The sequence below is a fragment of the Brachyistius frenatus genome, unplaced genomic scaffold (genome assembly GCF_029030835.1).
Source record: "Brachyistius frenatus isolate BFR_SWC_R1_liver_20210118 unplaced genomic scaffold, ASM2903083v1 Contig_72, whole genome shotgun sequence".
Taxonomy (NCBI): domain Eukaryota; kingdom Metazoa; phylum Chordata; class Actinopteri; family Embiotocidae; genus Brachyistius; species Brachyistius frenatus.
In genome coordinates, this window is record NW_027210671.1 from 864,090 (window position 1) to 888,244 (window position 24,155).

The following is a 24,155-nucleotide window of genomic DNA, read 5'->3' on the forward strand; positions in this document are numbered from 1 at the left end:
GCATTAGTTACATAAGAGCTGTTTTTCAGCTGGTGGCTCAGTACCCCGATTTGAATGATTTATAACCCACAAATGATTGTCTGCCTCGCTCCACCTGGACGCCGCTGAGCAAAGACGGCCTCGAGTCTCTCTCCATCGCTTACCTCTTAATGGCAGTTCTGTCCTTGTTTTAATCCTACCTGCATACAGAAGTAATCACAAAACTTTTAAACCGAAATTTGCCTCGAGTCCAATACAAGGAAACAATGACAAGCCAATCCGATGAAACCGGCAGCAAGAGGCTGCTTCCTCTTAATTTGAAAAGAATGAAAGGAAGGTTTAGAATTTGAGAGAATTTGTGTGGATGCAGGGAAAAGACTGATGGTTACATGGGTGAGATTGTAGCTGTGGCCATCAGGTGATATATCTGAGAGTGCTGCCAACACTTCCCTGCCAAGGACTACAATACAGAACGAATTTTGACTCTTGCTGAGATTGTGCGTGGATGTGTGTTTATTTTCTAAAACTGGAGAATGGAAGTCTTTTCTTGAAGCCCTCAGAAAATTCACAAAGTTGTTTCTCAAAGCTCCTAAATACACTGCCCACTTGCATTTACATGCAATCCTGATTACCCAACACAACGGGCGACTGCACTGTTTTTAACGTGACGCCCTGTACTCTTTTTTTGTTTGCTAGGTTTCTGGGTGTAAATCAGCAGGGGCCTCAACATGGTGCAGGAGAGGAATGACGGGATGAACAAAGACATCGTCCTTCCATCAATTCAAAATAAAAGACCTGCTGTAAGAACACTGCCTGCATGGATCTCTCCCACCGTCATCTCCCACTTGCTCCCTGTGCTCCCTCAAACGCTTTGTTCTTCACAATCACAAGAGAACATTCATGGCTCCATGTGCTGTTTGATGTCTACCAAATCACAGGATGTGATGCATCAGTGAGTCATACCGGACAGGGAAACAGACTTTTTTTTTTAAGGAAAAAATGACATTTTGGGAAATACGCTTTTTTGTTTAAGTCCAGTTAAATGAGATGATTGATACCATTTTCACATCTGTGATTTTGTGCGTTCAGTATTGAGCAGGAAGCAGTTAGCTTAGCTCGGCATGAAGACTGAGAGCAGGAGGAGATGATAAATAAAGCTAACTACTTCCTCTGCTGGCACCCTAAAGATTATTTATTTATGTCCGCCTGACATATTTCCCAGCAATGTGGCTGTTTAGACTGTGTGAGTCTTTGTAACTCTGAACTCTCCATCTCTGTTGTAAAAATTCGGAGAAACAAGGGCTGTTTTCCAAATAATGCACTTCCCTTTGTACACTCACATACAGCACTCTTACTCTGATTTGTGTAGCACTTGAATGTCCACAGGGTAGTTCTGTTTCAAATCACTGTCACTCTGCATGTAGTGGAAGTATTCGTAACATTTGAATGCTTCACCCGCCAACATATCGGCTGGCTTTCATTATTTTATGCAGAAATAAACCAGTTTTTGTGCCTCCTGTTTAGCACAGAAAATAAACACTGATGGCATCAGTCCAACAGCAGTATAGTGATACAAAGTGAAAAATAAACACTTTTGTGCAGTGTTCAGCAACAGCAGCAGCTTCCTGCAGTTTCAAAATACTTCAGGACAGTAGTCCTTTACCTGCTATGTAGCCAAGATGGCGGCCGTTGGGTGTGGAAAAGTGTCCAACGTTTCATACTTGAGTGCACCAGCCGGGTACTTGTAGTGCCCTATATGTTTCCATGCTGGACAGAGGGAACGCTCTAATGCTGTCCAAAAAATGAGCCAAGCATTTGCACAAATGTGTGTGAAAAGCATATATTGAGGCGTAAACTCCCTGCAGCTTTCCACAACCAGTGATTTTTACATGAATCATTTAAGATGTTTATTATCAAGGCTGACTCAAGTAAACACAGAAATTAGCTGCCATTCATTTTGCAAGCTGGATCCTTTTAGGACAACAGAAGGAGAGAGTGCAAAACTATCATGAGCCTTCAAGCCACAACAGCTACATTTATGGGAGACATGCCAGAAATTCCCCTTTCAATTTAATAGTCCAGAGCCCATATGAACATTAAAACAGGTTTTCCCTGCTGTTATACTGGCCATAAAAGATCCATTCCCAATGTGGAATTTACTGTTTGACTGTAACTGACAGTAAATAGAAATATTTGGTTAATGCATCACTGCTTTAATTATATGAATTTATTAAAATAACTGACTTTAATGAAGCTTTAGGTCTGTTGAGCAGCTTCCAAAGCTCTTCTAGTTGATTTTGATGGCACACTAAAATAAACTGAAACTAACAACAACAACAAAAACAGTACAGCTACAGCCCGGGTGAAACTTCACATGAAAATCAGCTCCTATTACGACAGGTTATTCATAATAATCAGAAGTGTCTCTGACTTCTCAACATCCCAGACACCATCTGTCATTTCTGTGCTGAGGTGCCAATATTATGAGCATTTTAAATTGATGGATCTCATGACCACATTTTACGATTGAATATTTATTTCAATTCTATTTCTTTCCCCCTCAAATATACAGCTTACAGTGCACATGCACCTGCATTAAGAGTATTGAAGCAGTGTTTATGTTTTACAGCTGAAGAGCTGAATTATGAAATTGTAATTGTTGTGAATTTTGTTTTTAATATCATATTTTGTATAATATCCGATAGTATTTCTAGAATTTTCACAGTGTCAATGTGTACGTGTTGCAGTTCGGTCTGGACAGGATATAGACAGATGCTCATTAACCTCAACCAGAACACAATACTGGCATTTCCAACCAACAACAGCAGTTTGGAGGTGTGGCTCACCTGCGAAATTTGAAACGGACCACTGCTTTTATAGACTTTGTGGCTCAGCAGGTCGCTCGTCCTCATGGTGTTTTTTGACCGCTGTCGGTCAAGTACTAAACATCTGGGTCCAACAAGTCCTAAAGTTGAGTTTTGGACAATGCTTTCCTTTTAATTTTAGGTTGGAGAGATTTGTGGTCTTTCTTTTGTTAAAAAAAGAAATACAAACTACTGCATGACTAGAGTTGACTGCACCTGTTCACATTATATCCATATCGCAGTTCAGAGGTTTGTTTTTACAGTGTGCATCATGTTATGTGTGGAATATATGTGACCTAGTTATGTAAACATTATTCTCTCTCAGCACTGTGAGCAAATCAACCGTACCACAAAATAAGCATCAGCCTGCAAAATCATGAATATCATCAGCATCAGCTTTCCTCTGTGGAAAACACAGACTTGAGAGTGGTGTCAATCTAATCTTCTCCTTTACCGCTCGTCAACAAATGAAATCAGTTTATTTACATGCAGACCGGTACGGGATTTTAGCTAAAACGTGCCTCCATACCGGTATCATTCACTACTTCTACCTCTCCCTCCTTTCTTTTCTCTGAGCTACTATGGTAATTTCAATTATTGATTATTCGATGCAAGCTTAGTCATTACAGTAGTGTTTTGTCTTTCAAGCGACCTTTTCATGGCTTTCTGCAATCCGTCGCCATTATTCAACCAGCAGAAAGTGTCATTGATTTTGGTGGATTCATTAGCACGTTTTGTCTAACTGGAGCGATCAGTCTGATTCCTAACTGACACCACACACACAGCATGATAGTCAATCGGTTGTTGTCGTTATATTGTAATACAAATATTTGTACAACTGACCGGCTGTCAACTTGCTGTGGGAAATTAGAAGTGTTGTCAATTAGTCTACAGTACAAAGTCGACCAAGTTGAGTGCCCGATCTGTTTGTTTTCATCTGTCCCTGATACTGGCTCTCAAATGGGATCTGTATTAATATTTATAGCATTGCTAGTTATTGCATTCTGACATGATTCAGAGTTAAACCAATCACAGCAGCAGAGAAACTCAAAATTAAATCAAGAGCAAAGAAACAAGGCACTTACGCTTGTTTTTTTTTTCCCCTCTTATTTTATTGACACAGCCACACTACCTCCCTTTTTTGTTATTGTCAGAAAGAAAATAACAAAACCATATTCAGTGTAATGTAATAAGGTTCCACAGCACCACAGACTGTAGCCTTCACAATGATGATGCAGTTACATCAATAGTTCTCTCAAATCCGTAGAGTTTGAACAAAAATGAAGACTCATAACATTCATAAAGGCAAAATTGAGGACTGTTGACTGTTGGAATACACTGAATTAGTCTCAGCTCAGTGTACCTAATAAACTGCCAATTGGGTGTAATTCCAACAAGTGCATGTGGTTGCAATCCATGTGTGTGACATCCTGTTTGTGTAATTGTGTTTCCATCCCTCTCAGTTGTCATGGGAATCGAAGATAAAGAAAAAGCTGAAGACGGTGACACCTTGTCTGGGCAAGTTCAGACCAGTTGTGGGCCAGTGCTGCCACCAGTGCACCCCGGACAGTCTGGTAAGGGAGCAGCGTAGCGGGCGAAGGAGGTTAAACAGAGAAGGCAAGGAAAAGTGAGATGAGACTGATGAAGTGAGATGAGAGAGGTTGACGTAGAAGAGCTGTAGATTTGCATTAAAACTGAAAAGATATTGACTTTGCATGGCACACTAAGTTTAGATGTTCCCATCCAGATGGTATCCACTCGCTGCATGTATGTTTTCTATGATGAATTGGAGGAACTTTATTCAACTGAACTCATTCTTGAGTTGATTATCCGTCTGCATGTTGTTCTGTCTTTCCTTAGCGCAAGAAGCTTGGACCAAGCTCTTCCCTGGGCTTCCACAACCTGCTGAGCATCAACGAGACACAAACCAGGTAGCGATTGTATCCACAGTACTCACTCCCAGCATGCTCACCTATGCCCATCTCTCTGAATTACGGGTTTTTCTCTGGCAGGTACCGAGGCTGGCTGGTGCGGAGGGTGTGCTGTGCCCTGTTTGTGAGCGGGCGCAAGGTTTACGGGAGTCCAGTCAGCAACAGGCTGGAGAGAGTCTGTCAGAGCAACAGGTACCTGAGGGGAAAGAAAAGGAGAAGGACCAGAGTGGAGATGCCAGAGGAGAGTAAATAAATGATAGGCAGAGATACAGAAAATGAAACGGGCTTCTGCAGTTCTGGAGTGAGAGAAAGAGAAATGACTTAGAGGAGATAAGAGACACAAAAAAAGATAGAGAAGATGAAGGCTATCTTGGCATCTGTTCAGGGGGAATCAAGGAAAAGTGGGATAACTTGCGGGACAGTCTGCACACTTTCCCTACCTCTGTCACTGAGTCTTCAGTTTTTATCTGTTGTTCTACCTCCTTCTGTGTAATTGAGTTTAACCTTTACGTAACCTCTTCACTCCGGGATGCTGCTGTTGTTTTCTTACTGGAAGATGGGTGTTTGTCAAAGTGTGACACAAATAAGGCTTTGTGCCGTGTAAACACTGCTTTCCTGTGACCATGTGTTTCAGGGTGAAGGAGGCGCTCACAGCGGTGCATAAAGCATCCGAGGATGGAGGCAGCCAAGGGCAGCTGGATTGCCTCTCACCCCTCCTCCCCCTCATTAACACCTGCATCTCCTCTGGCCTCTTAAGGTTTGTGTGGTTGTGGGCCGATGGGCAAAGAGTGAGGTTCAAAGATGGTTGTTTGATGTTTATTTATTAATAAATTACCTTTCCATATTGATTTAGAGCTGCACTGTTTGACCTTTTTATTCAGAGATAACAATAAACAAACGGGATATATGATGTATTTATAATGTGCAGAGATTTCGTCTTCTTTCCTCACAGGAGTCTTTTCATGATAAAATAATGTAAAAGATTTATCTTGTTGCCAAGATGTTATTATGTATACCGGTTTGTAATTTTGACTGTACACACAGGAATTAGCTGCCATTCAGAAGATGTTTTTGAGCACAGTTTTACTAATGATTACATTGGGAGTGTTTCATGCCAAGCCAAGTCTTGCCCATGTGCCCCACCTGCCAGTCACCGAACTCAATCTGCAAAAAATGAACAGCAGATTTAAACCTGGAACGATGGATCCCAAAATAGTCTCTTCCTTTGGTTTGTTTATGACTGAACAGTAAGAAAGAGCTTTAAAAACAAGAAAGACAAGGTACTGCACCTCAAGGAGACAAACACAGAAATGGCTCGTATCCTCCTTGACCTGTAGGATGTTTGTTGAGATTGCTATGCTTCTTATGTGACTGATTTACAGATGCATGACATCAGTCAGTCACCATGCTCTCCAATATGACTGACTGTTGTCGAGGTATAATTTGCCCCTGGGCAGAGGAGGACACGCAACACACTTCGATCGCTCTTGATGTAAAGATGCCAGATGTGTTTTAAATTGATATTGAGTGTTAGGATTCCGTCGGCTCTTAAGAGCCTGTTGCTGTAGCCACAACAGTGTTTATAATTCTGCAAATGTTTGGTGAAATTAAGTGGAAACTTTGGGTCTTTTTTTTCCCCAAAGAAACTTTTTGGGCTTTCTTGTAGCTTATAATCTGTTCTTGTTCTTCTTTCTCCTTTCCTCTCTCGACATCATTTACAGCGTCGGCCTTTGTCTCTATCTACAGCTGTCCCCCTCTCACGCCGCTCTTAATGGTTTTCTGTTTTGTTTCCTCCAGATGTCATCACTTTCTCTCTCATCCTCATCCCTTTTCTCTCCACTTTGTCTCACTCCCATCCTTCTAATTTACATGTTGTCACCTTTAATTCCGTCCTCACTTCCTTTGCGAAAGCTACCTCTTGCTTGATCCCGATGTTAGCGACTATTTTCTGTCCATTACTCCCATGTGTACATTGTCCCCTTTGTTTTCCTTATCTTTAGTTATTCATTTTTTTCTCCTTTCTTTCCATACATCTCTCCACCCACTTTCCTCCGCTTACTAGATTTGTGGCCTGGACGATGTTGAAGATGTTTCCTTCCATTTTTGGCAACGTTCAAGTTAACCTCAACCATCTGTCGGCTTTACATAAAGCCACACAAGAGGTACAAGTGCCTTTTTCATTCAGAGATAATAAAATGTGTCAATAATTGCTATCTCAAAAGGTATCACCTCATGATGCAAAACATGGAAAGTGCACTTTGTATTTGATTCAGAGTTATGGCTCATGGATGTACTCGGCTGTTTTAGCCGCACACACATCCACACTCAGGATGTGAAATTAGCTCGTGCTCAGCCATGTAATGATGTGCTAAACAGCTACAGTCCTGTTTGTACACTTTTACTGCAATGACATTTCAAGTTTCAGTGAAGAAGTACAGCCTTTTAAATGTCTTTTCAAAGTTGAAGTTTCTCTAACTTCCCTTATTATACTTTTTTATTTTCAGTTTTTTACTGGGAACTGCACAACTCTAATTACATGGTTACTAAGTTAAATAGAAGTAAATAAGTATGAGTCAGGCTCCTGTTCCAGAGGCCCAAAAGGGACATGAATGAATTCAGTGAGCTGTGTCGTTTAGAGCTCACTGAAATGTACTTTGTGTCTCTTGGTTAGTCAGCAAATGTCACACCACGAAAAAATGTATTAGTGACAGTTCTGTTTTTTTCTTGTTATCAACTTGTCAGCCAGTGCAAATTCAGGTTTTTTTGTACATAATGTAAGAATAGTGTTGTCTGTTCCTGATGATTGTATTTGAAGGCATTTGTGAATCCTGGAGGAAATGAGTTTAGTTCTTAATATACTGATGTATCTCAGTTTACCTTCAAATGTGTTGCCTGATTGTTCATATTTTAACCTTGTAATCTCACATTTATTTCACATGTTGATTATTAAACGAGGTACTGTCCAAACTTTCCTAATGCTTTTGGCATTTCATCAGGCCTTAAATGTGCCAATCTAACAGTTTTAATCCCTGTGTACTGATTACAATTAAAACAAGTGGCAGCCACTAATTCATATAACATCATTGTAACTCTAGAGGCAGTTTTTGAGAGTGCCATATACATAAAAGATGTTCAACAAAAAAACAGTACATATGTTTTCCTCATCGATTTAAAGAGCTTCGCATCACTCTGGCTACTTACATGTTTTTGTATTTCAGCATTTGTATTGGAAAGCCCTTTTTAATGTAGCAACATTATCATATGCACAAAAGAGCAATCAGGCTCTGCTTTGACTGCACTCGATGTATAATAGAGTTTGTGATAGTGCCTCTTCATTTCCATGTCTGTAATGAAATCAAATCAAATGATACTCAAAAGATTAAGGACCACACAGCCAATAATAGAGCTGTTGTTGACCTTAAAAAAAAACACTCACGGTGTGGTCAACTTTTAAAGTACAATCAGCTATTTAAATCTTAGCGCAATATACTTAATCTCTGCCTGCATCTATCTCAAATCTTTGAGCGTAAAATAATAAGATTGTCAGATGTTGTGTCTTTGCTGGTTTTTAAATTATAAATTTGTATTATGTACTTGTATTATCTGAAGCTTGTGGGGCTTGATCATTACACTGATAAGGCATACAATCACAGAAAGCCTCTCCTCAGCTGTGCGTCACCTCTGCACAGTCCATGTTTGTTTGCCTCAGCAAATGACAACGTGAGGAATTTTGTTTATCTAAAGCTGCTTCTGTTCTGTGATTCAGGGATCTCTGCTGGTTTATTTGTATGTGCGTCAGAGCTCCTTGGACTGTGCTCTCATCCCTCTCGTGCTCTTCTGTCACCACCTGAGAGTCCCCTACACTGTTTGTCCTCTCCACATTAACAGCTCCTTCCTAAGGTACATTCATGCACACACAAACCCACATAGGAGCTCTTAGGCAAGTTGAACTGCAGGAACAAGTACCTAACATACCGTATTTCCTCGCATCAATATTGCAGACACTTTCTTTTTATGCCAGAAATGAGAGGCAGACTTTAACACTGTTATTCACAGAACCTTTTTTTGTTGGCTGGTCTGTTTTAATCTATTTTATTATAAAATTAGATCAATCACTCAAAGCTTCTTAAATTACACCAATAATGTTTGAGTTACAGAATTCCCTATTTATCCTACAGATCAATCCTGCAGAAAGTAGGTGTTCTCCTCCCACCTTCTGCACTGACTGAGCAGGATGCTGCGATGGACCAACTGTACTCACCTGTCATGACCTCTGTAAGTCTGACATGTTTATGATTTGGGGTTAAGACAGGGGAGGATGTGGAGGTTCCTAATATTTCTGGGGATTGTTGTATATTGATTTCAGAAATAATAATTATCTTCCACAAACTTTTGGTCATTTAATCATCATTGGTTTAATAAGACAAGTGGTTATGAGACGCTATACTTAAACTAAATGCTCTCGTTGGTACACTAATGTACATAATGACAATGCTAACATGCTACTGTTAAGCAGATGTAGTGTTTACCCTGTTTGTGTTGATCATCAGGCATAAACTACAGCGTACAATTTCGGGCAATGTCAAAATTTTAGTTGAAGTATTCACTAAATGAAAAGTCATTGAGTTTGAAGTTACTACCGCTCTTCCTTGCGGAGGCATAAATGTCTTGACCAAATTTAATGGCAATTCATTCTGTAGTTATTGACATATTTCACAAAAAGCAATTGTGAACCCAGGTGGCAGGGAAATGTGACGTCAACAATTGGTTGTTAAAGCAAATGTTTTGAAGCCTCAAGTCTGGTACTTTTGCCATCACCATGTTGGTGATTTGGACAGGAGGGTGGAGCTGGGATGAGGTGAGAGGTGGGTCTGACTAACAGATCTGAAAGAGAACCTGAGGACGCAATTCTTCTTCTTTTGTTGTGTAATGGAAGTTTGCAAACAGCTTTTAGGTACATTACTGCCACCTTCTGGTGGAAATGACACATTACTACCAGGTGTTGGTAAAAAACAAGGGGAAATGTGTTTTCAGTTCCCAGACAGCAGGTAATTACATAAAATTGCAGAGTAAGCAAGAGATACTTATCTTTGTAATTTGGCTGTTTAGTATATGTGCATTCAATTCATACATTCTCACTCATACTGATACTTTTCATTGCACTCCATGGTGAAATGTTATCACAGACTGCTCCTCAATCAGAATGCAAACCATCTTTCCCCCCTCTCCCTTATACCGCAGCCTCATCCTGCTTTCTATTCATTCCCAAAATTACCAATGGGTCTGAGTTTTTCTATCGAGATTGCAGCTTTGGAGTTGGCTGGAGTGACAAAGCAATGAGGAGAGGATGGAGAAATGGAAATACTGGTGGTTAGTTTGATTGTGTGCGCTTGGCAGGTCTGAGCAGGTTTTTTTTCCTTGTCATTGGAAGGTAGTATGTGTTTTTCACCTTATTCTGAGATTTTCGTGGTCTCTGTTTTTTGCTCTCTCTACTTTCTCACATTAATCATAGTTTCTTCAAGTTCCTTCTTTGTACTTTTGTCTAAGTGCCTCTATTTAGTTTTATCAATGGTCCACACCTGCTAATCATTAATATCCTGTTGTGTTTGCTTCGAGCAATGAAACTATTTGTGCTTTGTATCAGTTTGCCATGAGACATATTTAAATTGGAGGAGTTACTGGCTTTGTTAAGATCAATATTGTGTTATACAGCTGAATAAAACAACTGAATCTGATGTTAATGTACAAGACTGCAGCCACAGTGGAACATAACCAGGTTGTTTATGAGTAACTGTGAGTACTTTTCGTTGTTGTTGTTTTCATTGACCATTCATATGAATAAGCAAATCAGTTTTGCGTGCGAAAGCAGGCTTGTTTATTGCTTGTATTTCAGTGTTAATAGACCTTTATTGTTTATTGAGTGTTGGTCTGCTTAGCTGCTGTTCAATTATAATTGAATTTTCCGCGTCTGTAAGTGGAAAACAGTATTAGAGGAAAGGGAAGTATCTCTGAATGTCATAAAGTGTCCCCCACAGTCCTTTATTTATGCTCTTTATCCTATCTTCTTCCTGCACATTGACTTGTCTTTCAGCTGCCCTCTTCCTCCTTATGTGTCTTCCCTCCCAGGTCTGGTTTGTTATATTGCTTGTGTATATTTAAAAAATGCACAGCAGACATTTTATGTTGATTCCTCCCCGACTGCCAGGACTTTTCAGACCTTTCACACCTCTCCTCTTTTATCCCCCCACCACCCCCCCCCCCACCCCCCAGCTGGTACGTGAGTTGCTACATGAGGGCCAGGCGATAAGTGTTGGTGTGTCAGCGGCGTCTGGTATCGGTGGCCAGTGGCTGGCTCACTTCAGGCAGTTCATCAAAGAGGGATCTGTCCCCGACGTCAGTCTGGTCCCTGTGGGCATCTCGTACGACTGTGTGCCCGAGACCGACATACAGGTGGGTTCATGTACAGTAAACACACACCGGCCTTGCCCACACATTTAACAAGAGCCATCAGTAACTGCTCTGTCCTCAGGAGCAACTTAACAGGTTTGGTTTGGAGCAGTGGTTTTCAAACTGAGAGGAAGAAATATGAGGCAGAGATACTGTGTGAGGGGAAAAAAACAGATGCCAGTGTTCAAAAAACATCGGCAAGTTAGTTATTGTAGTTTGGTTGATTGATTTTGCTCGCTTAAGAACACAGCCAACAGGTAGAGCAGCAGCAGTTGCTGTGACATTCAGCTCATTGAAGGCAATTAGGGTACTTTGAAACAATTAGTGCTGCAATTTGCATCAAATATAGCACATCACGAGACATCATGATTCACACATATTTTTAGTTTCAGTGTAAATCCATATTTTTAGGTTCTCAGTGTCAAAATAATCCAGCCATTCTATCCTGTGATAGTTGTCTGTACAGCGCTGCTTGAAAGGTTGTGAGTTAGAATTTTCTATATTTCTGCATAAATATGACCTTAAACATCATCAGTCCTAAAAGTAGCGAGAGAAGCCGATTAAAAAAGATTAGACAAAAATATTTTGCTTGGAAAATTATCCAATATTACATACACGTGAGTGGCAAATGTATGTGAACCTCTGCTTTCAGTACCTTATGTGAACCCCTGTTGTGCAGCAATAACCGCAACAAATGTTTCTGGTAACTGTCCTGGTAAATCAGTCCTGCACATTGACTTGGAAGAATTTTAGCCCATTCCTCCGGTCAATACAGCTTCAGCTCTGAGACGTTGGTGGGTTTCCTCATATGAACTGCTCGCTTCAGGTCCCTTCACAACATTTCTGTCGTATTGAGGTCAAGACTTTGACTTGGCTATTCAAAAAATGAACTTTGTTCTTCTTAAACCATTCCTTGGTAGAACAACTTGTGTGCTTAAGATCACTGTCTGGCTGCATGACCCACTTTGTCTTGAGATTCAGTTCACAGACAGAAGCCCTGACATTTCCCTGTAGATTTAGCTGGTTTAATTTAGAATTTATGGCTCCATAAATGATGGCAAGCCGTCCTCGTCCAGAGGAAGCAAAACAAGGCCAAATCATGATACCACCACCACCATGTTTCACTGATGGGATAAGGTTCTTCTTTTTTTTTTTTTTTTTTTTTTTTGATTGTCAGAATCAAACAAGCATTTCTACGAGATATGCTTCAGATATTGAATGCAGATATCACTGCCACATCCGTGCCAACAAATCTCCAAACTCTTCTTCTAAATAGTACATACTCAGAAAAGAAAAAAGACAACTAAAAAAAGACAATTGACCAAGGGATAAGCTTCTTATGCTGAAGTACATTGTTTTACACTCCAAAAATAGCACCTCATTTAAACTAAAAAGTTCTAATTTTGTCTCATTCACCCACAAAATATTTACCCAATAGCCTTCTGGCGTATCCTTGTGATCTTGAGAGAACTGCAGACAGACAGCAATGTTCTTGTTGGAGATCTGTGCCTTTATGTGGTGTTATCATGAATTAGGCTTAGTTATCACACTTCCCTGCACCAGTCTTATCACACAGTATGTGTTAGATTACATGAGTTTTATACAGCGTTCCAGTTGTAAGATATTGAACATACCGTATGTGTTGAATTTAAAAAGCATTTAAAGCACTTATTTTTACAGAGGATGTAATCTGTTATTTATATTATATTCAAAGAATGTTTTAAAAAGCTATGTCACTGTTATGACCCCATGGTGGTTTAAGTTCAGAAAATAAAAGATGAGAACCATTTTTCCATTTATACACAATTTATCTGACTGTGAATTGGACTATTAATCTTTTTCCTTAAAAATAAATGACCAAGTAAAATACTTTTGTCTCATTTGTTCAATGTGGTTCTCTTCATATAATTGTAGGAGTGGTGTGAAAATCTGATGATGTTTTCGGTCACAATTATGCAGAAATGTAGAAAATTCACAAACTTTCCGACACCATTGTACATCCATGGGCACTTTGCAAATAGGAACTGCTAATTAGCAGCAGTGCCAGTTGCTAAAATGTAAATAAGCTGTAGTCTAAAAAACAAGTTGTAGCCGACAGCATAACTCAATGAATTATTATTACGTCCAATAAATGGATCTGTAGCTTCAAAACTAAGTGAATGGTTGTCCCCCAAACAAAAGTAAGACAGAGATCATTGAGTCCAATCATTTTAACTTATTTCACACTGCACTGTTAATATTTTTGACATAGCTAAGGTTTTGAATATAAGTGGTGGTGGCACCGTTATCTCAGATTTATCTGAGTGGGGCTCATAGTGTCAAACTTAGGGGTCTACAGAAAAAACTAAATTGCCAGTGATGATCAAGCTTTGAGAGCCTTTTCCAGCTTTGCTCTGGAATTTCTCACTGGCCACCATTGGTTGTTTAGTTGAGGTCTGCATTTAATTTTTTTCAAGGCAACAGTGATGGCAATTAGTCTCCATTAATCTTGTCCTCTGTTTTTTGCACTTTGAAACAATATTGGAGTGGGTGTTGCTTTCAGTTAATTGCGATAATAAGGTCCTCGCCTCATCATTTTGTTCTGTCATTCAGACACAGCGCACATAGAGTACTGTACACACAGTACTCTTGTAGTCATACACTCTCTGAGACCGGCTGTTTATCTTAGTGCTTGTCACAGATCCTGCTCATTAGTGCTACTGCTGTTGGAATGTCCCTCCTAAAGGTGAAGACCTCATTATGATATAATGGCTGTGTGTGTGTGTGTGTGTGTGTGTGTGTGTGTGTGTGTGTGTGTGTGTGTGTGTGTGTGTGTGTGTGTGTGTGTGTGTGTGTGTGTGTGTGTGTGTGTGTGTGTGTGTGTGTGTGTCTTTCTCTCTCTCTCTCTCTCTCCTCACAGGTTGGCTTAGGATCTGCGTTGCAGTGGCTGAGGTCTCTTCTCTGGAGGAGACCAGGAGGAAGTGTGAGGATCCACTTCGCACAGCCCTTTTCTCTCAAGGTGCTCAGCAGAAAGACCATTATCATTGAACACTTGCTTGTCATTTACAGGGAGGGTTGTCACATTTGTTTGCTTCAGAGTTATGAGAATTTTATCAGCAATTTGAATGATTGCTGAGGGGTTTTTTTTTTTAGAAACAAAGAGAAAACTCTGGAAAAATATATCATACTTCTGATTTCTTCATCATCTTTTCACCCGTTCTGGGGTGCTTCACCTCCAAATTGGGAGCGATTGATTTACATGTTGTTGAACGGGCAAACAGTAAGTCTCATTATAAATCACACTGACCTTTTCGAGGTAGACTCACAAACTTTTCTTTTACAAACAAGTGTTGAAATGGTTATTTTGTTTTAAATTTATCCTCACTCAAAACTTGCAATTTTGAGCTGAGAAAGAACCTTGTCCTGTCTTTACCTTGAATGGAGGAATATTAAGTCAAGTATATTATAAATATGTCAGTATATAAAATATAAATCAGCACACCACTGACAGGCCCCATTACGATTAAATGTTACATCAATTCCTCTCGAGCAGCTTGGACCTCATCACCTTCCTGAAAGTGGGGTTAATAGCGGGGTATTTATAACACACTTCATTAGCTTTAGCTTGCTGTACCTAATAAACTGGAAACTTATAATATGGCGTCAATTATAGGGGAGTGAGCTGCAGCAAAATTAATAACACAAACTTTGTCAAATTTTCTGAACTCAGTTAACTAGACCGTCAGAGTTAAAGGATTTTCCAGCTCTTTGAGCTTTGTGAGTCTGTATGAATGCATACGTTATCCTCTTTGTGTGTGTGTGTGTGTGTGTGTGTGTGTGTGTGTGTGTGTGTGTGTGTGTGTGTGTGTGTGTGTGTGTGTGTGTGTGTGTGTGTGTGTGTGTGTGTGTGTGTGTGTGTGTAGGAGATGTGCGAGTCAGGGAGGTGCAGAGTAGATGAATGGCTCCCTCTGCAGGACCTGTTGCTGCCTGTTATCCTCCACAACAGGTAATCAAACCACCTGCATGCATCAGTGAGTGTTATTACTGTATGTGAACAGATCACGATGGGATTCAGATTTGGATTGTGTTTTATCTAACATCTGTGAAATTGAAAAGTTACTTTCTCTTTAACTTTGCTTAAATCTGGCACAGATATGACGCAAGCTCTGATAAGAGTTTTCATCCTCTTAGACTCAGTCCAATTACCATCAGCATTACACATTCTGCCAGCAAAAAAGATAACAGAAAGAAAATAACATCCTCGCTCAGTCTCTGCTTGGCTCCTGACAAGCAAAGTGGCTTCTCCCCTCTGTACATTTAATTCTTCTGAGAGAGGGATGCAGAAAACAAGAGGCTGAATGCAAGAGATGGCAAGTGATAGATAAAAAGAGGCGAGGTGGGGTCGTTAGATTGGATTGTCATCAGCATGTGAGCAGTTGTCGTTCTCTGGGCGTGTCTACATCTTTATCATGCTGTGGTATTTACACTGTGTCTCTGCCATGCTCTCTCATTCTGTTTGTAGCTGGCTGCTTCAGCTTTTGAAGTTTGTTTTCATTGTTCCCAAGTATAAACAATACCAGAGATGTGTGGGTTGTAGTAAGAACCCTGTACTTATGAAGGTGTTGACACTAAGTGCAGTTTATTTATTGTGAGCTGAGATGAACAGTGTCACTGTCTTTAATTTTTATGTGTTGACATTGGCAGTTTCGACAAACCTCTCCACTTTTTTGCATATCTTTTACATAAAATGTAGAACCAAGAAGTATAAATAGTGCTCATCACACTAGCATGGCCTCAGAAAAGCAAATAAAATGTGTCACACACACCTTACTTTTTTGAGTATTATACCTGCTATTTTATGCAGTTTAGGTGTATATTCCTCTGATACTCACAAATACAGTTTTAATTCACCTCTGAAGTTTTGATGAACACTCAAGAGTTTACTGTAAATTCAGTTGTTTTTTTCAGCAAACGGACTGTTACTGAAAAATTCCAAGTAATATAATTAGATAAAAACCATTTCATTTTTACTTACTTGAACAAATCATACTTTCTTAAACTCATTCAAATTATTCGTTATGCAACTCCCTCAACAATGAATGCAATTTACTGCAGCACAATTTAATGGCAAAAGGCCAACGGGATTTTTGTATTTTTTGTCATTTTTTTTTAAAGTTCACTGACTGTGTTGTTCTTCTTTACACTTATAATCCTTCAAATTTCAGTCCTGGTTGATGACAGCTGGGGTTACCGTTGTAACAGGAAGTGTGGTTTTATGCTCAACCAAACAGCTGCTTTGTCAAAAATACAACAAAAGACCAACTGGTATAACCATTATCTTATTTTGTTAACACATTGTTTATAAACAAACATACCATTCACTGCAGTGGCAGATACTTTGCATTTTCTGTAGGTGCCTCACAATAAAACCTGCCCCATGCTTTACTAGTCGAACACTTTAAATGTGACGCAGCTCTGACGCAGTAAAGACAGTAAACAGTGAGCCTGCACTGGATTACATGCTTGCCTTGTTTCCTATAATCCCTCATTCGAGTGAAGGCAATTTGAATTAGGCCTTGGATTGGTGGATTCCACCACTTATACTGAAAACAACGACAATATATAAAGAGGCATCTAAATATGTTAAATGGCCATTGAGGAAAAACATGGACCCTGATTAGTTAGAACAATTGTTTTTGATTATTTATTTATTTTATTTAAAGGAGTATAAATTAGTTGAGACAGCAGAAATTAAAAGCATTGTAAATTCCCCCTGGTACCTTCATCTCACTTTTTCTTTGAAGAACCAGCAGTGTGTTTGGCCAGAGGAGGATGTCATGGCTTCTGCCCTTGTCTCATTATGCACGTGAACCTGAGCAGCCAAGTCACCCAGACAGAAACCTCAGCACTGCCATCATCCTCCACCTCATCTTTTGTAAGTCCTGGATTATGTACCCCGGCTGAATCATAAATGAATCTTTATGAACTGTTGTTTTAATGCTATGCAAATTGTGCCACATTATCTCAGTATGTGTGTGTTTGTGTGTCTTTGTAGCTGCAACTTCCTGCACGGCTGTGATGTCCACCGCTCTCATGTCCAGTCTGTTGCTGTACAGACACTACATGGTACATGCAGGCGGGTTTGTAGAGCAAATTTCCACTCGGTGCTGTCAGTTGTTAAAATCTGCCCCTGTAAGGATCCATCAGTACTCCAAGAGGCTCGTAAACAGAAAAGTTTTTTGTGTTCGTCTAGTAGAGTGTGACAGTGATTCTCTGAGTCATACCCATCAAGTCTCTAACTAATGTCAGCAGATGGTTAATGCTCTCGTATGAGTTAGGAATTAAACTTCTCCTTCTTCCTCTCCTCCGCAGGGTGTGCGTACATCTGTCCTGTGTCGTGATGTGGGTTGGCTGACGGAGGAGCTCTTGTTCCGGAACAAAGACGTCGGCTTCGGGGGAAGTTTAGTGGAGGTTGTCCATTATTCCCTCTCTGTGCTCGCCCCTCACCTCGTCATGGCAGCAACACCATCCAGGTTGGTTTTCTGTCAAAAAAAGAAAAACACTGATAAGATCTATTGCTTGTCAAAAGTATATTTTCTCTCAGTGAAACCTCAGTCTTATTCTTCCATTTGGTCCATGTCTGTTTTGTTTTTTTAGGAAAGACCCGCTCATTTTTCCCCGGCCTTGTCTTGCTGCCATACTTCACCTCTCCCTTCAGGCCCAGATCGTCACACACACCTTCATATTGGAAGCTGTTGGGGGTGAGTATATGTAAATGTGTGCAGAACTTTCTTAACACTTAAGCTTAAATATCATCTTGATCTAGAGAGCCTGTGTTCTCAAGCACCTTATTTTTTGTGGGAGGCTTTGGCAGTTGCTCCGACTGTTGGCATGTCAGGATGGAGAATCGGTTTGAGATATGACATTTTAAATCATGATAAATGAATGTTTGCGGTGTTTAGGGAATACCACGATTTGAGAAGTGTCAGGGTAAAGCACACAGCAGATGTATTTTCCACTTTTAAAACTATGCAAGTGATATGATCAATATATGATATGATATTATCAATATTACTAATAAAAAGAGGTTCTCAACCTTCGCAGAACATGAATGTTGATTATTATTCTGTGTGATATCTATGTATATCATTATCATTAGTGTCCCAGGGAGTAAATACACCATGGAAATAGAAATTATATTTAGGAGTCTATTAATCCCAAAACAGCTAATCAGGAAGCAGTAATTGGGTGTCAGTGCTGAACAAGAAGCATTCTTGATAATTGTTCAAATGGAAAACAAGAGCAGCTGGAGGGATAGATAGTCCGACCACATTTTGGGGTAAAATGGCCTTTGCCCAGAAGGAGAAGGGCCACGGTGAATTTGAGGGGGAAAAGTTCATTTCTGTGAAGCCGTAGGTCTCACATCAAAGTAATACTCTAAATATTTCATTAATAATGATTCACCCAATTCTGCTGTTTTTCAGAAAATCTTTTTATTAGTTTATTTATGATTTCAGACATTCTGAAAATTCTGTTCATGTGCAAAGATGTGAATTGATTTCATCTCCTGAACACACATTATAAATATTTGCTAAAGTCATTGGTTCTTGTGGACAGTTAAATGATGCCTCACTTATTAAATCATTGAAAGAAAACACTGAGGTCACCCCAACATCTGTGACAGCTTCTTTGGTCAAGAGCTCCATTTCAAGCATTTGCAAACATTATATTGGCATCACTTCATACGCAATAAAATTAAGAAACTCTAATGTGTAGCGTCTTGATAGGAAGATGTGCAGAAGTGCCAGATTTATGTGGACGTGGATAATTTAATGTAGCTGTAAGGCACATGGTAGTATGAACACTTTTACTTTCAAATACAGATCTTTGCTGGTGATTGATTTGATTGTGCTCCTCACAATTTATTTCCAGAACCACCATTCATTGCCATTCAAGAGGCACTCTTAATGTAACCAGGTAGAAGCTCGCTCTAGCTTGTGATTTTTCCCCAATCTTAACCAAAGTTGTTTGTGTTGTTCAAACGTAACGATCACCGCAGCTTTTACAGAAATATCAAATTTAAAAAAAACATCTGCATCAAACATCATTTAGTGTTTTCAGTTTGCAGAGTCGTTCAATGTTAATGTTCTTCTCTGGCAATAGGATTGGGAACACGGCATTATAGATGTGAATGATTTATTGTATGGTAATCATCTGATGGCACAAAGCCTAGATCCCAAATCCTTCCCAGCATCTTCTATCAACCTATCCTCGAGCCCAGAGCTATCTGTTGACTGACTTTGATTGTCATGCTGACAGGCAGACTGGGATGAAACCGCAGATTTACTGTAGCCCCGTTTTAGTATTGTTGGTGGAGGTAAAAATAATGTGTGTTGAAGTGCAGGAAGCTACTTGTCCTGTATGATTAATTATTCCTACATGACTTATTTTGGTTGTAGAGGAAGTGAAGCTGGTGGGCAGTCGGCTTTGTACTGCTAAAAGCCTCTTTTGGACTATATTCAGACATGGGCGCTGACCTCAAATGGTAAAAATAGATTTCATCAGCTATTGTATGTTGAGGTTTGTGTTTGTCCTCCTGCTGACTTTTTTGTGAAATCTGAATGCTGCATTGTGAAACTTTTCCCACCAGCACGTGAAAAAGTAGGATAAAAGCAGAGATTAAAAGTATAAATAAAGACTTCTCAACAAAATCTCATCTGCTGATCCTTTATCTGAAGACTGTGTCCAGTCTCCAACACATTTCAGCCACCACATCGTGACGTGTTTTTGCTGTGATACAGACCCAAACCTGCTTCACCTGTGATAACATCAAACACCTGTTTGTATGTACAGCGTGTGTTTGAAGAACCAGAGCAAACAATGAAATGTGTGAGTGCTTTTGTTCCTATAGCGTGCTCGGTGTCAGCCATGCTGTGCGAGGTGGCTTTCAGTGGCGTCAGCAGCCGGGTGAGGAGTGACGGCGTGGAGGGAGAGGAGGTCAAAGGTGACATGGAGTTTGATGTAGTGCTCTGCCAGTCCGAGCTGACTGAGAGAGCCCTGCAGCTCTGCCATCTCCTGCCGCCAGGCTTCATGCCAGTGAGTTTGAATTCATATCTCACACACACACACACACACACACACACACACACACACACACACACACACACACACACACACACACACACACACACACACACACACACACACACACACACACACACGCACACACACCAGAGTGTCTCATTCAATGGATGTTTAATGGAGCTGAACAGCCATTCATCCTGCTCTGCTGCCTGCCTCTATTATCTCGGGCAGAGATAGAGGATTTTGTGTGTGTGTGTGTGTGTGTGTGTGTGTGTGTGTGTGTGTGTGTGTGTGTGTGTGTGTGTGTGTGTGTGTGTGTGTGTGTGTGTGTGTGTGTGTGTGTGTGTGTGTGTGTGTGTGTGTGTGTGTGTGTGTGCGCGCGTGTGTAGTTGTGCATATAGTGCATCATCAGACCGACTTCAAGGGTTTCGTATCTGAGCCAGAAATGCTGTTCTTTTCTGTTTGTCCACCTTTCACAGCAGCAGCTGCTCTTTCTTGTCTCCTCTACTTGCAGCTATGTTCCTCACCCCCCTCCACACCAAAAAATATCTCCCCCGCTGGCCGCCTCTCATTCTTCTATGATCTCTTCTATATCTCCACTGCACACCTCATGCTCTCTGTCAGCTGTCTCCATCTGCACTCCTTGGATTGTGATGGGCTGAATCTGTTTGCGTCTTTAACCTCGCTCCACCCATTCCCCCTCGCTCTCTCCCTGCAGCCCTGTCAGTCGTCCCAGAGCTTCGCCTTGGATGCCGTTGACAGTCTGGTACGCTGTGGCATCCTGATCATGGAAGAAGTAAGAAACACCTAGACACTTCTAAAAGTTGAGCTCACAAACACTACATTATTTAAAACATTGTTTTTGAAAAATATTTTAGCTTAAAGTTCATTTCATTATTCAACATTGGAGTTGATCTGTTCTGCCTTTTATCTGCAAAAACATTTTTAATGCTTCAACTCTTTGTACAACCTGTTATTTGTTTGAATTTAAGTATTTTGCTTGTGTCCACAGTTTTTTTGAGACTGTTAAAGACCGTTCATTAAATTGTAAGTTGGGGTCACAGTCAGCGATGGTGTTGTACTGGACTGCATTATAATTACAGCGTAATATTCGACCACCTTCATGTAAGTAAATTGGAAGGACAACAAATATGAAACACCTCTCAATATACTACAATCCAGCACAACACCACTTTTTCATAAATAATTATGTCATTGAATTTTAACACCTGCAACAATGTCATTCAAGGTGAACATGATAAAATCTGTGTTATGGGCTGAACTATCCGCATCCGTTTCAAAACATTGGTACTTGCGTACCGTGCTGCGAACACTACAAAATCACGACTGTTTGCTGTCCTGGCTCCTAAATGGTGGAATGAGCTCCCCAACGACATCAGGACAGCAGAAAGTCTGTACATCTTCCGCCGCAAACTAAAAACACACCTCTTCCGACTTGACCTTGAACAGTAGAACTTTAGTAGTGCTTAAAATGGCACTTACTGATAGAACTTTGTAGTTTGGCTTTCTTGAAGAAAATTGTACTTTTTTAATTCTTGTTGTTCTGGGTTTGTACCCTCATGGTTGAAATGCACTTATTGTAAATCGCTTTGGATAAAAGCGTCAGCTAAATTAAATGTAATGTAATGTAACTAGATTGTCACTAATAAAGTGGGTGTATATGAATTATTTAGTTAGAAAATGTAATGAAATCGTTGTTGTTTTTTTTAAAACCTCATACAGTTTCCCATAACATGAGTTATTTATTTAGCATTGTATTGGCATTGTGACATCCTGCTGTATTTTTTACCCTCCAACCTGTGCAGATTCCCAGGGACATTCCCGTGTGTGATTTCTGGAAGAAGGACGGTGCTCTGACCTGGACCACCAGTGACGATCCTTATCACAGCGACTCTGACTGCGAAGAGCAGGACCTGCACTCTTACAAGGTACAGCAGATACAACACCTATGGCTCCTTCACAAGGAGAGCCATGAGATTATATGATGGGACAAATAGTCAATGCTGGTCCAACCATCAGAAGATCGCACTCCATGTGACTGCCTACAGGGCATGTACCAAAACACAGGAAACACCACATGAAAAGAACTTTGAAGCAACTAAATCTCCATTACAAAAGCACCTACACAGATGAGTCACGTATCCTGCATGCTAATTAACAGTGTATGTCGGCTTTAAAAGAAGTCCAACCGTCGTGACCGTTACATGAGATTTTTCAAAGCAACGCGAGGCAGCTAACCATCTTCCAAAAGGACCAAACAACCAGCGCTCAGAGGTGCAGGTGCATCAGTCAGAAGTGCTGCAAAGTGACTTTGAGGTGACAGTCTCAAGAGTGATAACACGCAACTGCACTGAGAAAGAGCAACAATCACAGCGCTGATGTGAATAGATAAACACTGAAACATAGCAGCTGACAGCTGATGGTAGAACACCATCATCAATCAATTCAGAACTATTTTCTCATTTTCAGCACCTCAAAACACAATAAAACCATTTATACACATTTTTATTTAACCACCAAACAGTCACCTTATTATCTGACTAAAAACAGACTGAAAGCTTCGGTGCAGTTTGTTCGTTGAATGTCAGAGAAGGATCTATTGTTGCAGTCGGTATTAGTATCCTAAAATTGCTTGAACCATTTGAATCATGAGGCTTTGTGCTTCCAAACAAACTCTGGTTGTCTGAATATTCTGAATGGACTGATGTCATACGAAACAAAGCAGGAGAAATTTCACTCGTCACGAAATTGCACCGGTGAGTATGAAGGGGTTAAAGGTACACAGAGGAGTTTTCATTTTACACTGCCAGTGTGGAACAACGTTTTTATAATGTGTTCATTAAATGTTGTGAATCCCAGGCTCAGTGGACGGTCAGTGTCAAGCCTGCTTGGATTAGTTTCAAATATCACGTGAACAGAGCCTCATGGCCAAACAAATATATTGAATGCTGGAGTAAATGGTGAAAACTGTGAGCTGAATGTCCTGATGCAACTTGACATACAAATGAAAGAGATAGGTCATCCACATGTAGCATATTGTAAGCTCTCCAAAAATGACTAATTATGGAACATTTTATGTTCAGATTTATTTTGTTCATATCAGACCATTTTTAGATATGGTGTTGTAAATGGACACCAGGCCTTTATCTCAAACACTTTACAATTTCCCTCCGACCTACCCATTCACACACACACACACACACACACACACACACACACACACACACACACACACACACACACACACACACACACACACACACACACACACACACACACACACACACACATAGTTGTGTTTTCTTCATCTCAGAGGACATCACACTGACTTACATTCATTTCATAGAGACTTGGCGTAACTCTTAACTACTTGGTTCCCAAAAGGTAGGCAGGTCCTCACAATGCGACCGTGTAAACACATGTACACCCCCCCAACCGTAGTAATACAAGTACTCACACGTATCCCGATGCGAGCTGTCGTGAAAGGCACGGACTCAACCTTGGCGGTAATAGAGGTTTTGTTCAAGGAGACTTCGACATGTGGGCAGAAGAGGCTTCCGCAGGGCATTGGTCCGTCACGTCGCATGTGAGATGCTAGGGTTTTTTTCGGTCCTCTGTGCGGCTTTATTTCCCACCAGGAAATGTTTTGTCCTCTTTGTTTTTCCTCCTGATTTGGTCTTCTTCTTTTTTTCTTGATTTTTATACTTCTTGAGGGTAAACAATGTTAAATGGTTTCTTTTTTGTCTGTTTTGTGTTTCTTTTTGTTATTTGTTGAGTGTGCAGACTACCTCTCTTTTTGTTCAGCATGCATCTTTTGTACTTCACAGACTATCCATATTGCGAGTTTCTT

General features: G+C 40.3%; 1 protein-coding gene across 1 annotated transcript in view; it reads left to right on the top strand.

The window, feature by feature from the left end:
* Window positions 1-707: 707 nt before the first annotated feature.
* The window catches only part of gpat2 (glycerol-3-phosphate acyltransferase 2, mitochondrial), a 35,186-nt gene continuing 11,738 nt past the window's right edge, over window positions 708-24,155 (top strand). Inside the window, exons 1-18 of the mRNA XM_069707768.1 lie at window positions 708-779; window positions 4,307-4,417; window positions 4,704-4,774; window positions 4,856-4,966; window positions 5,409-5,531; window positions 6,837-6,936; window positions 8,541-8,674; window positions 8,953-9,049; window positions 11,045-11,224; window positions 14,121-14,219; window positions 15,124-15,206; window positions 17,005-17,135; window positions 17,256-17,326; window positions 17,573-17,733; window positions 17,858-17,961; window positions 20,112-20,296; window positions 21,003-21,080; window positions 22,111-22,233. Coding sequence (XP_069563869.1) covers window positions 708-779; window positions 4,307-4,417; window positions 4,704-4,774; window positions 4,856-4,966; window positions 5,409-5,531; window positions 6,837-6,936; window positions 8,541-8,674; window positions 8,953-9,049; window positions 11,045-11,224; window positions 14,121-14,219; window positions 15,124-15,206; window positions 17,005-17,135; window positions 17,256-17,326; window positions 17,573-17,733; window positions 17,858-17,961; window positions 20,112-20,296; window positions 21,003-21,080; window positions 22,111-22,233 — 2,034 coding nt within the window. The remainder of the gene's footprint in view (window positions 780-4,306; window positions 4,418-4,703; window positions 4,775-4,855; window positions 4,967-5,408; window positions 5,532-6,836; window positions 6,937-8,540; window positions 8,675-8,952; window positions 9,050-11,044; window positions 11,225-14,120; window positions 14,220-15,123; window positions 15,207-17,004; window positions 17,136-17,255; window positions 17,327-17,572; window positions 17,734-17,857; window positions 17,962-20,111; window positions 20,297-21,002; window positions 21,081-22,110; window positions 22,234-24,155) is intronic.